The 16,434-nt window shown below is 38.9% G+C and overlaps 1 protein-coding gene and 1 long non-coding RNA gene across 2 annotated transcripts; one reads left to right on the top strand and one right to left on the bottom strand.

The window, feature by feature from the left end:
* The first annotated feature begins 5,122 nt into the window (after positions 1–5,122).
* Positions 5,123–6,469, top strand: LOC145431121 (homeobox protein Dlx6a-like). The gene is made up of 4 exons (XM_080306520.1): positions 5,123–5,236; positions 5,639–6,003; positions 6,106–6,189; positions 6,338–6,469. Exons 1-4 carry the CDS (start codon positions 5,206–5,208, stop codon positions 6,467–6,469), a joined length of 612 nt encoding a protein of 203 aa, XP_080162646.1. The 5' UTR covers positions 5,123–5,205.
* A 2,869-nt stretch (positions 6,470–9,338) lies between these two features.
* Positions 9,339–16,201, bottom strand: LOC145431088 (uncharacterized). Its single transcript, XR_013911445.1, has 2 exons — positions 15,817–16,201; positions 9,339–11,811 (listed from the first exon to the last, which is right to left on the bottom strand). It is a non-coding gene; the product is annotated as an uncharacterized LOC145431088 (long non-coding RNA).
* Between the last annotated feature and the right edge of the window lie 233 nt (positions 16,202–16,434).

The raw sequence follows: 16,434 nt of genomic DNA, 5'->3' as shown, positions 1-16,434 counted from the left end.
GCAGGCTAGGGACAATTTTAAGTCTTAGATTTTAAATAGGCTGTATACATTTCAATGGGAGCAACAGGACTGTCAAATGTCGCTGAATTTACTACAGAGCAGGACGGATTGTAGGGTAGCAAACATTGTCGGAAAACACGTTTTTAACACTGCAGGTTACCTGGATGTAATGCTTTTCAGCTAAAAAGAAACATGGTCTGACTCCTACCTAACTATATAAAGAGTAACTGAAGGTTAAATGCAGCTAATATGTCCTGTTTTAAGCCAGGCACTTACACCTCCGCTCCGTCTCAGCCACCATCGCTCTGGCAGAAAGATCGCTAGAGCCAGAGTAGGGGAGAGGCGACATGGAACAAACCATTTTGGGAGGGGGGGGGGGGGGTATCTATACTTTTGTTGTTACAATGTTACGTCTCAAACAAATATAGTACTGTATGCTTTTTATATTTTTAGTAGTGTGTCACACAAACAGCAAATAATGTCAAAAAAAAGTAAGAAATCTTTGGAGGTGCTTTGATTCATTTTGGGGGTGCTGAAGCGCTATTAGCAGACAGCAAAAAATCAATAACCAGAAAGTGGCTAAATCCAACTCCGCCAACATTTGAGGATTGGTTTAGTGTGTTTTTTGAAATATTTAATATGGAAAAATTAAAAAAGACAAATTCTATAAAATATGGAATAAGTGGATTAGCTTTGTGTCCCCCCTCCGCCCTGAATTTAGGTAAGACCAACCCTGAATTGGTGTATCTCCCATGTATTGTACAATGTCAGGTCGACCCTCTACTTCATAATATGTATCGGATGTACTTTATGTAAATAAGTTATGTAAACACTGTCAAGACACCGAGTTACTTTTCGTTACCTGAAGGTAAAACAAAAGGAATAAGAAAGTCGTTCTTTATTTTATTTTATTATTATTATTTTATTATATTATATTATTATTTTGGGACTAAATAAAATCAGTGCACTATTGTAATAAGTCTTTTTTTCAATAAAAATTTAATAATAATAATAAAAAGAAGTTTTGTATAAAACATTAGGGCATTAATTGATGAAAATGTTTTTCTTTATTTTCTTGTATCATCCAGTATTTGTAAATAATGTACACAAAGGTTGTCCAAGAAACCCCTCAAACAACAACCCTACCTCAAACTTACTGAATTTTTAGAAACATAAGAGATAAGATGCATTGGGAATTTTTTTGCCTCTGTGAAATACAAAGTGAATACAGATTAATGAATAACTCATTACCTGAGTGGCCATGGATTGATATTGTACATTCAGCTATTACATGATGATGATGATAATACACCAGAGTTGCCCAACCCAATCTAACACTATATATCTGAAACTATGACAGGCAGGAAGCCATTCATGCCTGCTGAAAATACGTGGGGTTTATCATCTAAATGTTACAAACAAACTTGGTAGGTTCAACTACAGTGCTGTCAACCTCTTAAGACATTACAGCCAAAATGTCTGCTGTTGATGTCTGTTACGACCCAAGATAATGCAGGTATTATGTGTGTTTATGTTTGACCCCTCCCATCAGAGGATGGCTGTGGGATTTTTTTTTATTATTATTAATTTCATTTAATGAAACTATCTGATAGGGGCAACTGAAATCAAACCAATGCATTTTTAAAGTGTTTAAAATATGCCAAATTATACCAATATTACTAATAAATAATGACTTAATTTAGATCTTTGTGATCATGTGAAGAACATTATTGAGTTTATAAGGTAGCAAATGGTAGTTTCACCTTCTTTGAAATGCACCTCTACATTGTAAAAGTCTCTGACACTAAAACACCCACATAAGTCAATGTAAACAATAGCAAGGTTAACGATCCACACCAACGCTCATCATAAACCCCACAGACACATGCATCTGGCCTCCTCTGGCTCATTCATAATCAGAGACGCACCCAGTTCAGCCAGTGACCACTAAACATACGCTAATGTGTCTTTTAGAGTTCCTGTATCACACCCTGCTACCTCTGATTAATTATCAAGTCAATGCAGACAGTTGGCACCAGGGCCATGAGAGATAAGTGAGGGTAAAGGTGTTTGTGTTAACATGTCTTAATTTGAAGTAACTGCAAAGACACAGAAGTCATATTGTTTGCAGATGACACAAAGTTTAACTAGAGACAGAGAATGAATTTAAGAAATTGATGACTTTTTCTATAATTGATGAACACTGAATCTGAGCAAACAAATCTCATACTGTTCAGGAGTCTGATGATAAATAACATAAAAGTAAAATAAATTATCTGGAAAAAAAAACTTATTCCAGTGATAATGCATCACAAACTACTGTGGTCTCCCACATTACAAATATATCGATGACCTATGAAACACACCCATTTTCTGCAACAAAGAGTAATAAGGAATTAAGGATCATAAATAAAACCACTTCAACAGAACCACCAAATCCAATTTTTAGCCTTTTTATTAAATACTGTTAAATTTAAAGACTTGACTGACCTCAGAACTCTACACATAATTTATAAAGCAACAAACAAATCTTTGTCCCACAACATTTAGAACTTGATCAGGATAAAGACCAAATCATGACGACCTGAGAGAAATCCTTATGTTCAGCAAAGCTTCAGATGAGGATTTCTTCCACCTTGGTCTTGCCAAACCACATGCTGGTGGTTTTCACAAAGATTTAAAAGACTTCCATGTCATCTGCAGTTTTCAACATGGAAGCTACACACATGTTTTATCCTGTTTTACAGGTTTATTTCTTGTAGATTTTATTTTCTTGCCATTTAAATATAAAACATAGGCTGTTTTGACAAGACTCAGTGAATCTCAGTTAAAGTAAAAAAAAGAAAGAAAGAATTAACATGTAATGTACGTCTGTTTTTGCTTTTTTCCTCAGAGTTGGTGCAGTAGATCAAGGCTCATGCAGGAGACTGATAAAGTCAACTTTATATATGTTGGAAATGTTTCAGTCAGTGCCATTCATTTTCTTCCAACAAATGACGACATTTCTAGGATTAAATACTGGCTCTAACATTATAATCTACAATATTTGATAGGATGTTAAAAAGTGCATGCATGTTACACTTTACAAGTCGTGAAATCTTGTGTTTAGCCTCTGACCCAGAATGTCACAGCAGAAATGCAGACTCGTCAGACCAGGAAACATTTCTCCAATCTCTTATTGTCTAATATTTGTGAGTCTGTTTCCTCAGTTTGCTGTTCTTAGCTGACAGCTGTTGTAGCCAGTGTGGTCTTCTGCTGCTTCTAGCCCATGTGCTTCAAATTCTGACATGTTGTGCTCTCAGAGATGGTCTTCTGTATAGTTTGCTTTTAATGAGTGGTTATGTTTAGTCACTCCTGCTTTCCTATCAGCATGAACTGGTCTGGTCTTGTTGCTCTGACCTCTGACATCAAGAAGCTTGTTTCATCCAGAGAAGTGCTGCTCACTGGATGTATCGCTGAGTTTTACATTCTTTTGTGCAGTTTGCATTAAGTTTATTTAATTTCTTCTCTTTGATTCACCACTCACTCTTTCAAGTTGTTTTCTATCTCGGTGAATCACTGAGATTTAAAGAAGGTTCCACACAAGCATGCCCTGATCAAGTCCTAAATGTTGTAGGTCAAAGATTTGTTTGTTGCTTTATAATTTACGTGTAGAGTTCTGAGGTCAGTCAAGCCTTTAAATTTAAGCGTATTTAATTGAAAGGCTGAAAAGTGGGTTTGGTGGTTCTGTTGAAGTGGTTTTATTTATGATCCTAAGTCTGTTATTTATCATCAGTTTATCAATGATAGAATTTGTACATCTCCCAAATAGCAGAGTTTTGTTTTGCTCATATCCAGTGTTAGTTCATTATAGAAAGGGTCCAAAATTGATTTTCTAGTTCATTCAGAAGTTGTTCCAAGTTACTTCCACAATGACTTTGTATCATCTGCAAACAATATGACTTCCGTGTCTTTGCAGTTACTTCAAATTAAGACATGTCAATACAAACACCTTTACCCTCACTTATCTCTCATGGCCCTGGTGCCAACTGTCTGCATTGACTTGATAATTAATCGGAGGTAGCAGGGTGTGATACAGGAACTCTAAACGACACATTAGCGTATGTTTAGTGGTCACTGGCTGAACTGGGTGCGTCTCTAATTCTGAATGAGCCAGAGGAGGCCAGATGCATGTGTCTGTGGGTTTATGACGAGCGTTGATGTGGATTGTTAGCCTTGCTTTTGTTGACATTGACTTATGTGGGTGTTTTAGTGTCAGAGACTTTTACAATGTAGAGGTGCTTTTCAAAGAAGGTGAAAGCTACCATTTACTATCTTATAAACTCCAAAGGATCTCCATATGATCAAAAATATCTAAATTAGAGGTGTAATTTATTATTTGTGTGTAATATTGGTATAATTTGGCTTATTTTAAAACATTTTAAACATCAGGTTTCAATACTCACTGAAATAATGCAGATTTCATGCAAAAATATATTTAAAAAGCAGCTGTATTTTCTCTGAAACATTTGAAATTATAAACTATGTGCACAAATCTTGTGATAATAGAAAGTAAATTAAACATCGGTGCAAAGATCAAACTGGTTGCTTGTCTGGAACAACCAGAGCAGGAAGTTAAATCAAAATCATCTAACACAGATCTAGTTGACATGAAAGCAGAACAAGTTAAAATGTTCTCAACTCACCAGTGAAAAATATCCATAAAAATCACGATTTACACCAGCTGCAGCTCACAGTCAACAACTCAACAGGTTTGGCTTTCTTTACAAAATGAGAATTTTTCACATCATATAGTCCATCATGTATTTCAAACACATGAGTAAAGATGTGTTTGTTTAATTGATTTAAATGCATTAAGTGTTTCATATTTTATAAAGTGTGAGTTGAAAGGATTTGGTAAAGCTCATTTTTATGGCTGCTTTCTAACTGTACTTTCTTTTTTCAGACTGGAGAAACAGCATTTTAAAGAAATGTAAATGATGCCAGTTGGTAGAAAGAGCCTGACTGCTTGTAAAGTGACTCACAAAAGAAGAAGCTCAACCCCCCACATTCCTGCCCACACCCACAAACCTCCTTAAAAGCCCAGGAGTATTGCTCTTAAGTCTTAAGTCCATCAGTCTTAAGTTCCTATCCTGCTTGGTTTGGAGCTCTTTCAGCAGAGACACTTATTCCAGCTTTCCTGCTTTAATCACTGGGATTTTAAAGATGGAAGATTATGGGATGCACTTTTCTCCAGGTATGTACTCAGCATTGTTGTCTGGTGAGCTAATATGAAGAGAGTTGGTTAACCTCGAAGACAATTTGCAAAAATGTTCTTTCACTCTGTGTTGTCCTGATGGCAGAAGTCACCATTTCTCCCTCCACAGCTGAACAGAGAGTCCACTTCAGGACCATCTGGGCTTTGAGTCACTTTTTAAACTTTCTAATTGGCAACATCTGGTGGCACATTTTAATAATTCAGCAAGTAAAATCAAGTGACATTGTGTGTGGGAAATTGATTAAGGCTCATCAGTTGATCCCTTTTGTATTATTTTCTGTTAAAAAACTCAACTGTGCCAAAACATATCAGTAGCCACGGTGACCCATGTGGACCATATATATTTGTGCTTACTTAGCCTCTGTCTTTCTGTCCTCACAGACTTGTGGATTTCTGGCAGCAGCCTGCAAGGGAGTCTTCCCTTGGAAGAACTTGCAGCATGGGCTGAGGCAGCTCTCGCTAAGGAGATGAGCAACAACATGTCTGAGGCTGCTGAAGCTGTTTCCAGCTCCGTCACGGAGGAGGAACTGGTTTTTGCTTCCCCAAGAAACCAGGAGGGCAGCAACACTGTCACAAGTACTATGTGTGTGATGGAAGAAAAGGCCAAGGTGCTCAAAGGAAGGACCCGAGGGCTGTTCTCAGACAGCCAGTTAAAAACTCTTGACCATCACTTTAATCAGAAAATTTACCCTGACCCACAAGAGATGACAGAGTTGGCAGAGCTGACAGGACTGACCTACAAACAGGTGAGTGTTTTTCAAGGTTACTAGAACATAAGGAACTGAATTCGTTTTGAATGTTGGGTCTATTGTACTCATTAAATTTCTTCTGCTTCCCTCCATCTTTAGGTGAAGACTTGGTTTCAAAACCGAAGAAGAAAGTTTAGGAAGATTCCAGATTCTCAGCATCTCAATCAGGGCGTCCCACTTCATGTAAGTATCTCCAATAATTACATAGAACTGTTTTTAATTCAGTCACTATCTGGGGAATTCATTTAATTAGATGAAGCGTATTGATTATAATTTAAAACAAGAACTCTGTATTGTGGTTTTACTGACTGTGCATCTGTCTGTGATTCAGTTTCAGGGAGCATCCTCACTCAGCGAACAACTGGACATCAGCTTCATGAGAAAGGGTGCAAATAATCAGGCCCACTATCCTGATGCTGTGGGCAATGTTGTCTCTGGACCTCAATGGACCCTCCACAACTAACCCCAGATGTTTGGCTGGTCGATGCCACCAGGCAACGGACATTATGATTGCAACACTGGTGTCTTAAGCACTGCATGGAATATGAACGACCCTGGACTTCACAGTGCAAGTTTTTACAGAGAAAGCGGAGAGCCTTGCTAACAGCTAAAGATGGCTGTAGCTACTGTTACATCTCTCTTTTATTTCTCAACTATCATTCTGAAGCCTTAAGATTGGTATTTCTGATATACTGGACGCTAATGTTATTTTTTTTATGTTTTCATTTTAATGTAAAGTTATTTAAAAGTTAACACAGAGGCAGGTTTGATAAAACTCAGTGAACTTCTTCTTCATTTACACTTTTACAAAACAAGGAAAAATTAGCTTGGTCATAGTTGGTGGGGTAGATTAAGGCTTGTGTGAGTGATTGATAAAGTCCACTTTTTATATGGTGTAACTGTTGTAAAGTCAACATGAATCTGTAATGATTTTTCTTCCAATAAATGAGGACTTTGCTAAAACAAAATACTTTCTCCATGCGTCATTTTTATTGAGTCTCAAACATATTTGGTGTTAAAAAGTGTAATGAAATCTCATGTTTGGTTTCTCATCACAGGTGGGTGTGTGCTTTCTCCTTCACACATCAGCCAAGGTGGAGAGCCTTACAACAGTTAATGTTCAATATCACAGATATTGTAAATAGTAGCTAGTATCAATGACTGAGCTGACAGGATATCAGGATTCTGATCTGTTCTGTTTTCTGTACTTTTAGTAAATGGTAGGTATGGGGTGAATATTAGGCCCTTTATCTTAAAACCCATTGATTTTAGAAATATTAGAATTCAATAGAATCTGTGGCTTCTGTAAATACCTTGATGCGTGCTCAATCATCCAGGTAAGGAAATCCCAAAAAGTTGATTCTGTTCATCTGGACCTAACGTTTTCAGTAGGACAAACTGCAGCTGGTGTAAATCATGATTTTATAGATATTTCTCACTGGTTAGTTGAGAACATTTTAACTTGTTCTGCTTTCATGTCAACTAGATCTGTGTTACATGATTTTGATTTAACTTCCTGCTCTGGTTGTTTCAGACAAACAACCAAGTTGATCTTTGCACCGATGATTAATTTACTTTCTATTATCAGAAAATTTGTACACATAGTTTATAATTCCAAATGTATCAGAGCAAATACAGCTCAGTTTTAAATATGTTTTGCATGGAATCTGCATTATTTCAGTGAGTATTGAAACCTGATATGTATAAAAATGTTTTAAAATAAGCCAAATTAAACCAATATTACATACAAACAATGACTTACACCTCTAATTTAGATCTTTGTGATCATGTAGAGAACATTACTGAGTTTATTAGAGACGCACCCAGTTCACCCAGTGACCACTAAACATACGCTAATGTGTCTTTTAGAGTTCCTGTATCACACCCTGCTACCTCTGATTAATTATCAAGTCAATGCAGACAGTTGGCACCAGGGCCATGAGAGATAAGTGAGGGTAAAGGTGTTTGTGTTAACATGTCTTAATTTGAAGTAACTGCAAAGACACAGAAGTCATATTGTTTGCAGATGATACAAAGTTATTGTGGAAGTAACTTGGAACAACTTCTGAATGAACTAGAAAATCAATTTAAGAAATTGAAGACTTTTTCTATAGTCGGTTAACACTGAATCTGAGCAAAACAAAACTCATACTATTTGGAAGACGTACAAATTTTGTCATTAATAAACTGATGATAAATAACAGACTTAGAATCATAAAAAAAACCCCACTTCAAATGAACCACCAAATCCACTTTTTAGCCTTTTTATTAAATACACCTAAATGTAAACACTTGGTTGACCTCAGAACTCTACACATAATTTATAAAGAAACACACAAATCTTTGACACATGACATTTAGAACTTGGTCAGAACAAGACCTGAAAGGAATCTTTATGTTCAGCAAGCTGGTAGTAAGGACTAATGTAACATATCAAGTCTTTGACGTTGATGAATTGATGTAGTTTAAAAAGTCATGAAAGAGAACATCATCAGAGTTTTGGATATAACATTAAGAGATGAATTCATGAAATTGTGTTTTGTTTAATTTTGTTGTTCCAATAGTTGTAAAAAATAATGTACATGAAGAATATTATCTGCCTTGTGTTTGAGAAACTGTAAATAAAATATTAGTTTCACCCATTCAAAACTTTCTACATGTCTCCAAACCTTCTGTCAGAGACTGAATACCCAAATGTTTTAGAGACTTTAGACCTCTATCTTTCCATGTTAACTTGAGCTACAATCCTCTATATTCACAATTAAAGTATGAGACAGTCAATCTAAAGAATCTGGAGCTTCAAAATAGACCTCAAAGATTTTCCCAGGAATACCTCAAATAACAACCCTACCTCAGACTTTGAATACTTAGTTTTAAGAAACCTGAGATGATACAGTGCAAGCTCCTTGCAAGCTCCTTTGAATACAGTGGAAAGTTTCTGCCTCTGTGATTATCTCCCTTAGACTCTAAATGTTGAGGCACCTGTTCATGCAGTGTCAGTTGGAGCAGAGAGGATTGATGTGTGGCTTTTTGTTTTGGGGTTGTTGAGTTTTTGGTTCTCTTGCGTGCTTTGCTTTAGATTTGTTTCTCTTAGTTTTCTTTTATTTATAAAGATTTAAGTTTCTTTCTGTCTCAGTGAGTCACTGTTTTTGGAGAAGGCGGCACACAAGTATTCAGGCTCACTCTCAGCTCCTCAGCAGCCTTTTCATTCTGTTGGGAGAAAACTCTGTAAAAAACCCAGGAGAAATAAAGACACAATGAGACAAAGTTACTTTCTTTGCTAAACGTGTACACGGGTGAGCTGCTGAGAACAACTCACATCGTGAACAGAGGCTTGGCACTTTTTATAGGAAAGACAGTGAGAACAGGATAAGAAAATAATAAACAGATAAAATAAACAACTCCATATGTGGCGCTAGTCTCGTCAGCAGAGAGCTGGGAGAAAGCTGTGAGAGATAAAACAATCTAAAACAATATGTCCCAAAACAATATGTCTTCGCTGGGAAAGTCTAAAAGGATAATTCTAAACTAATCTAACCATAGACAAAGGGCAGAGAAAAGGCATCTTTGTACATTTAAAAGAAGGTAAAGAAACATAGAATCATTTTCCACTAACATTCCCTCCTGTTTTAACTTATTTTAAATGTATACAACAATTGTCTGTGAAGGTTATTTATTAAGTATCTTTAGCAATTTTTTAATGGTCAAAATGTCAACATAGCAGAAATGTAAATCATGTGGCCTAAAGAATAAAACAAAAAAAGAATAAAAGAATTAAGGAAGACACAGTAAAAGAAAATACAAAAGTGATAATGAAGGAAAATAATTAAACTAAAACTACAAAAAATAAAAGAAAATAAAAGAATAAGAAAACCTTATGTTGTACCTGTATAAACTACTAATGTGTTAATCAGTGCATGATCACTTGACAAGTCATTTTTAATCACCACGTCATTTATTAGCAGCTATTACAAGTTCCTCTAACATAATTTCAACGGGATGCTGTTCTTCTTGAGGCACGGCAACATAAGCAGTCATTGTAGTTGTTATCATCTTTGAAATCATTACTCTTAGACATGGCAACACACACAACACTAATATTAGCAGTGCTACCATGATGAAACCTAGAAAGACAAACGGCTTCGCTGCAGCAGCCAACCACGAGCCGCCAAATAGCCAGTCCAGCCAGCCTTGTGATGTGGCTGCTCCAGATGTGTGGTCAGCGACATATTTCTGCAGAATGGTCAAATTCTGCAAAGCTTCATAAATGTCTCCTCCAGCTTCGTATCCATCAGGGATAAACGTGCAACATGTCTCCCCGATCAGCTTACAAACTCCTCCTTGTGATGCTGTTAGCAGGTCCAGTGTCAGTCTGTTCTGCAGCACCATCGTTCTGATGGCCTTCTGTTCTCCTGCTAAGGCCGTTCCCAGGGTCTTAGTTAAGTTGATGTGTCATAGCAGAGCATATTGGTTGATTTCCACGTGATCCCGCACCTCGGCAACTCCAAGCTCTGTAAGAATTTCACTCCTCCTCCCCAGATGCGAAACTCTCCCGGCACTCCAGTGTCCACTGTAATGCCGAAAGAATTGGGTGAGGCGATGTCCACTTCACGTCTCTGTCGGCTGCTTGGGTGATGTGCAACACTTTGCATGAAGAAGACGTGATCTGATAATTGCACCAGGGCGCACAGACCCCCCCCAACCTTCAGGGAGTGACAGATAAGCCTTATTGCCACATAGGAAGTACCAGTCAGCCAAAACTCTGGTTCCTCTACTGCTGGGTGCCGTCCGTGCACATCCTGTCTGGTACTGAGTCTTTGTTTGTAGTGGCATTCGGTAGCTGTAGTCGGAGCGACAGTTGAGGCTCATCAGCGTCGCGTTACTGGCACAGGTTGTGTTGGTTGAACAGGCCATACACTTCCTCTCATTCCTCGGTGGGCAGAAAGTGTATATGTATTTACATAGGTGAGTAGGCAGCTCCCCCACTGCCCGCGATCCATTGTTCATCACACATACTGGCAGTTGTGATGCGTTCAGTTTGTTCAGTAGAATTACATCAGGCAGTGGGTCTGAGACTTGGGGCCAGGTCAGTAGGTAGGTCTGTCCGGAACAGTTCACATTTGTGGGTGATGATGACCTCCAGGTTGCTTTTGCTGGGATGCTGTAGTTGGCCTTGGACCAAAGAGTACCGTAGCCTGGGTGTGTTGCCAGGCCCAACAGGCACCAACTGCGATCTTCAGGTATGCTGTATGGCCACAGGCCAGACGTCTGTGAGGATAGGGGCATATGGGTACATGCATAGCAGTCAGTTTTATTATTCAAGTGAGCTGTAGTGTTCATAAACTGCCACCAGAAGTTAGTGGCGTAGCCATGGGGAAACTTGGTGTACTTTCCTTTGTCATACAGTGTCTGCCTTTTCTTCATATAGCGTGACTTGTTGTCCCTCACGGAAGCAAAGATGAGGAGCCCGGCCAGGGTCAGGGCCGCTGCAGTTATTAGGAGCCACCACCTCATGACAACAGGACACACCCTCCTGTCGTGAGTAGACCCCCCGGCCAGAAAGGCTGTTCCCTCCACCGGGCGAGATCACAACAATTGGGCGAGCCTGTGTCGACTGAGTTTAGATGGCTTCACTTACTCGCCTGCAGTGACTCTGATGGATCCAGGATGGTCGTTCCGCAATTTTGCAAGCGGTGGGCGTGGTGAGGAGAACCTGATGTGGTCCCTCCCACCTGGGTGCGCTCCAGTTTTTTCTTTGGAGCACCTTTATCAGAACCCAGTCACCGGGCTGTAATCTGCAAGACACTGGAGAAACATCATCAGGTTGTTGATTATGTACAATGATCTCCTTGTTTTCTAACAGCTTAGACATCCATTCTGCTAATGTGTTTTCTCTGATTGATTTGTCTATTGGTTGACTGGTGATGGGCAGTGGGAACGGCCTACCATGAATGATTTCAAATGGAGTTAGTTTATGGGAGCCTTGCGTTAAGCGCATCCACATTTTCACTAAACCCAAACATTCAGGCCACGGCCTTCCTGTTTCTGCGATGCATTTACTGAGCCTTTGTTTTATAGCGCCGTTAGTTCTCTCTACAAGGCCTGCGCTCTGAGGGTGATACGCACAATGGTGTTTTATGCTGAAACCGAGTGCTTCAGAGACCTTAGTGATGACATCATTTACAAAATGAGTGCCGTTGTCTGATTGTATCAAAGCTAGGATGCCATATGTGGGTATGAAGTAATTGCACAGGCACTTTGCTACTGAAATTGCATCTGCCTTTTTCACTGGATAGTTTTCCGGCCATTTTGAGAACACATCTATAACCACTAGGGTGTATTTCGACCCTTGACATTCGCTTAGCTCAATAAAATCCATATGAATTGTGTGAAAAGGGTGAGGTTTTTGACACATCATGCACGTTCTGACAAATTGTTTTGCTGAAGTTTCAAAATTTACAGTGTAGAAATGAGAGTTGACAATACAGGTCATTCCCCCCGATGACAAATGCGTACAGCCATGAGTCACTAATGCCGCCATCTTGTGGAGAGATTTTGGCAACACTGGCTTGCCATAACACATCATTAATTCGTTTGTCAGAACTGCACCGTGTTTTAGCCATTTTGTCTGTTCGGCTGTGCTTGCTGCTTTTTGTTCATTTTGCAACACATCCAGTGGAATCTGATGTGTGTTAACTGCCATCAATGTGATGTTTGTCATTTGTGCCGCCTGTTTTGCTGCTCTGTCAGCAAAGTTGTTGCCTGTAGTAATGAGTCAGTAGGCGTTGTAAGAGGTTGGCATACTGAACCGGTTTTCCGGTTGATGTAATCATTCCTCTGTTTTGCCAAATTTTTTGCAAAATGATGCACAGCAGAGAAAACATACTGGCTGTCTGTATGTATATTTATTAGTTTGTCTTTGTGTATTTCACATGCGCGAATCACAGCTATCAGCTCAGCGCTCTGTGCAGAATATGAAGAAGAAAGTGGTTTTGCTTCTATTATCCTACTATCTGTGGTTACTGCGTAACCTACACAATTTCGGCCTGTGCTGTAAGGTCAAATGCTGTTCTCCTAGCTTCCACACTTGCTGATCATAAGGTGGATCTGGGCCTGGAGTTTGTTTAAATCTCAGAATGTTGTGATACTCGGTTGGTTTCTGGAAAGTGGATGTGGCGGGTGTGTGTTGATGGGCCACATCGTGTAGTGCTTTTAGCTCTGGTGGGGTGTCATTTAGCATGCACTCAGCAGTTAATTGTTGTACAGTTGTGTGGCCTGCAGCTGACTGTACAACTAATTTGTCCTTTGAAAACTGTAAGTTCGTAAGTGGCTGCCTCAAAACTGTTTTGCATTATTTCTCTGTGGCCTACTCCTACAATCTCGTGTGAAGTGACTTTCCTCTCCACGGTTCTAGCAGGCATTGTCTCTATTTTATCTGCTGTCTCTGCGTGGCTGTCTACAGCCTTGGTGTCTGTGACCTTGCTTGCCTCTCTGTTCCTGATAGCCACCTGCAAATGAGTCTCTTAGTCTATTGTCAACACGTCAGCCTTATTTTTAAGTTATAGAATGCTTCTTCTTTTTTCTCTTCTCTATAGATGCAACACTACATTTTCACTTAAGGCATTTTTAGATAATTTCTAGTTTTTCAAACAATTCATGCATCTCACACATTTCAAACTTTGAAGTTAGGGTTGTTTCCCATTTATACACATATATATATATATATTTAAACTTTGCATTGCTCACAGCTCATAGCTCACAGCTCTAAACCTAGGCATTTTTCAATCATATGCCTAATCACTATGTGTCATTGTGATTCTCAAGTATTGTCACAAGTTCGTTTAAATTCGTTTCCAAAACCAACAAAATAATCAAACAAAAACATACACGTGTCAGGACACAAAAGAAAAAAAGAAAAAAATGCTGCCACCCGAACAAGGCAGAAGTCTGCACATGTTGGCTTTTAATAGCATGCAACTTCTGCTCTAAAAGAAACAAATAAATAAAAATAAAAGAAAATGTGTAACATGCTCATCAGCTTAGCAGTGTCTACATATTTAATTCAGCTTCTCAATCCTGTAGTTTTAGCTGTTGTCTACAGGGTTTTGCTTATTGGTTGTTATTATAGGTGTGCTCTATATCTCAGCAATGTGTCATTCTAGGATGATAGGTTTCAAGCTGGTCAAGTGCCTCTATGCACTTCATTAGTTTAGTTATTCTCTGTATTGTCTTCATCTCATATGTCATTACACTGAGTTTCAGCAGACCTTAAGCTTGATGCAGACTACTGTTTAACAATTATCCACCTCACATCATAACCGACTAAGGTGCCTCTTCATATTAATATTATGTCATTGTTAATATTATCCTCTTTGTCTTATATAACAGCAATAGCATATTATAATGTTTTATTAGTGTGTACCATTATACTACTACTGAGCCAATTTGTTAGTTAGGATCATCTTATTCAGCAAACAGATAATTTAGAATTCATCCAATCTGCGGTCACATTTGTTCTCTCTGTTGCATGGCGGACCAGGCAGTTCTATTATATTATTTATATTTTATTTTGTATCCATCAAGGGCTTCAGATGACCTGCAGTATCATCCTTTTCCCAAGGTGGAGACAGTTACCTTTTCACACACTGTCCTTGGCTGAACAGTGACACAGCCTTAATATACTTTATTTATGTTATTAAAATATTTTCGTGTGAATTATTTGCTTTATATCCATTTTATACATTGTGGGCATGGTCATCATGCCAACTGTGTTTCATTGTTAATATCACTTTACAGGTTGTTATCCTTGCTATTATTAATTTCAAATACTCTAAAGATAATTTCTACTGTAATTTTCCCTTTGTTTATCTTTATTTCGTACTTTTTATATTTATATCTACTCAGTGGGGTCTGTTTTCAACCCTTTTAAACTACCTCAAACTACTGTGATCTCTAGTTTTCACTTAATAAGGGATTATTATGTTCTTCCTGATATGGGTGTTGCTGCAGATGCGGCTGCAGGAATGAGTGTTGGTTTACTAAAAGGATTGTGGGCACTGCACAGTGTCTCGTCTTCTGGTTTTACTAAACTGGCAGTTGAGTTCTATTCTTCTGACTGTTTATATTTTGTTTTCTTAAATTTCTCAATTTACAGACATTGTTTTGTCCGGCGCCTGGACTTTTCTTTTCTCACCACTGCTCGTCAGCAGGAGTGAGTTTTAATTTCACTTGCTTGATTACCCATCTTATTTGTGTATTTACTTATTTTTGTTTAAGTAATGTATACGCGATACAGCTGCTATCACCTTCGCTGGTATTAGAGACGAGAGTGGTTGCTCACACGCCCTTCGACTTTCGGACTAGTTCCGAAAGCGGTGTGAACTTTACGAGACGGAACTCGACCGTTCTCTCAACTCACCAGCACGTCAGTGAATAGCAGTAAAAGAAAAACACAGTAGGAGCAGCTCAGTCTCTTATTGGACCGTGAAAATTCAGCTTGCTCCGTAAATTAAAACAATATACACACACATTCACATTCACAGCTTCGACGCGCGCGCGACCGGAACCCTTATGATAAGGGGAGCTCCCAGAGCTACTTACTCCCTAGACCCAGTCTAGACCCAGCTGGGGGAGCTACCCAGAGCTCCAAAGCTACCAGTCGACGAGCTCCCAGAGCTACCAGTCGACGAGCTATGCTACCAATCGACGAGCTTCCAAAGCTACCAGTCGACGAGCTACTTCCGCTATTTTAAATTCCCTGAATTTAAAATACGTTTTTACGCAAGATTGTGTCAGTGTGTCTGTATCTACCTGGTCAGTGTCGCCGGATCTGGTCCACCTCGATCGGGCCCCACCACCGTGGGTCGCTTTCTAAGACGTTGGCCAGGACCCGAATGTAACGCTCCTGGACTTTTATCACACACCTAGTGTGTGAGCTGTCGACAGTCATTCAACGTGGACTGGTCACGGAGATGGGACACGATGGAGGTGCTCCGGCTCGAAGGACCAAGAAATGTTGGGAGAAAACTCTGTAAAAAACCCAGGAGAAATAAAGACACAATGAGACAAAGTTACTTTCTTTGCTAAACGTGTACACGGGTGAGCTGCTGAGAACAACTCACATCGTGAACAGAGGCTTGGCACTTTTTATAGGAAAGACAGTGAGAACAGGATAAGAAAATAATAAACAGATAAAATAAACAACTCCACATGTGGCGCTAGTCTCGTCAGCAGAGAGCTGGGAGAAAGCTGTGAGAGATAAAACAATCTAAAACAATATGTCCCAAAACAATATGTCTTCGCTGGGAAAGTCTAAAAGGATAATTCTAAACTAATCTAACCATAGACAAAGGGCAGAGAAAAGGCATCTTTTTACATTTAAAAGAAGGTAAAGAAACATAGAATCATTTTCCACTAACACATTCTGAA

The sequence above is a fragment of the Astatotilapia calliptera genome, chromosome 9 (genome assembly GCF_964374335.1).
Source record: "Astatotilapia calliptera chromosome 9, fAstCal68.1, whole genome shotgun sequence".
NCBI lineage: Eukaryota > Metazoa > Chordata > Actinopteri > Cichliformes > Cichlidae > Astatotilapia > Astatotilapia calliptera.
Note: the sequence above shows the minus strand (reverse complement) of the source record. Positions and strands in the feature narration are given on the sequence as shown.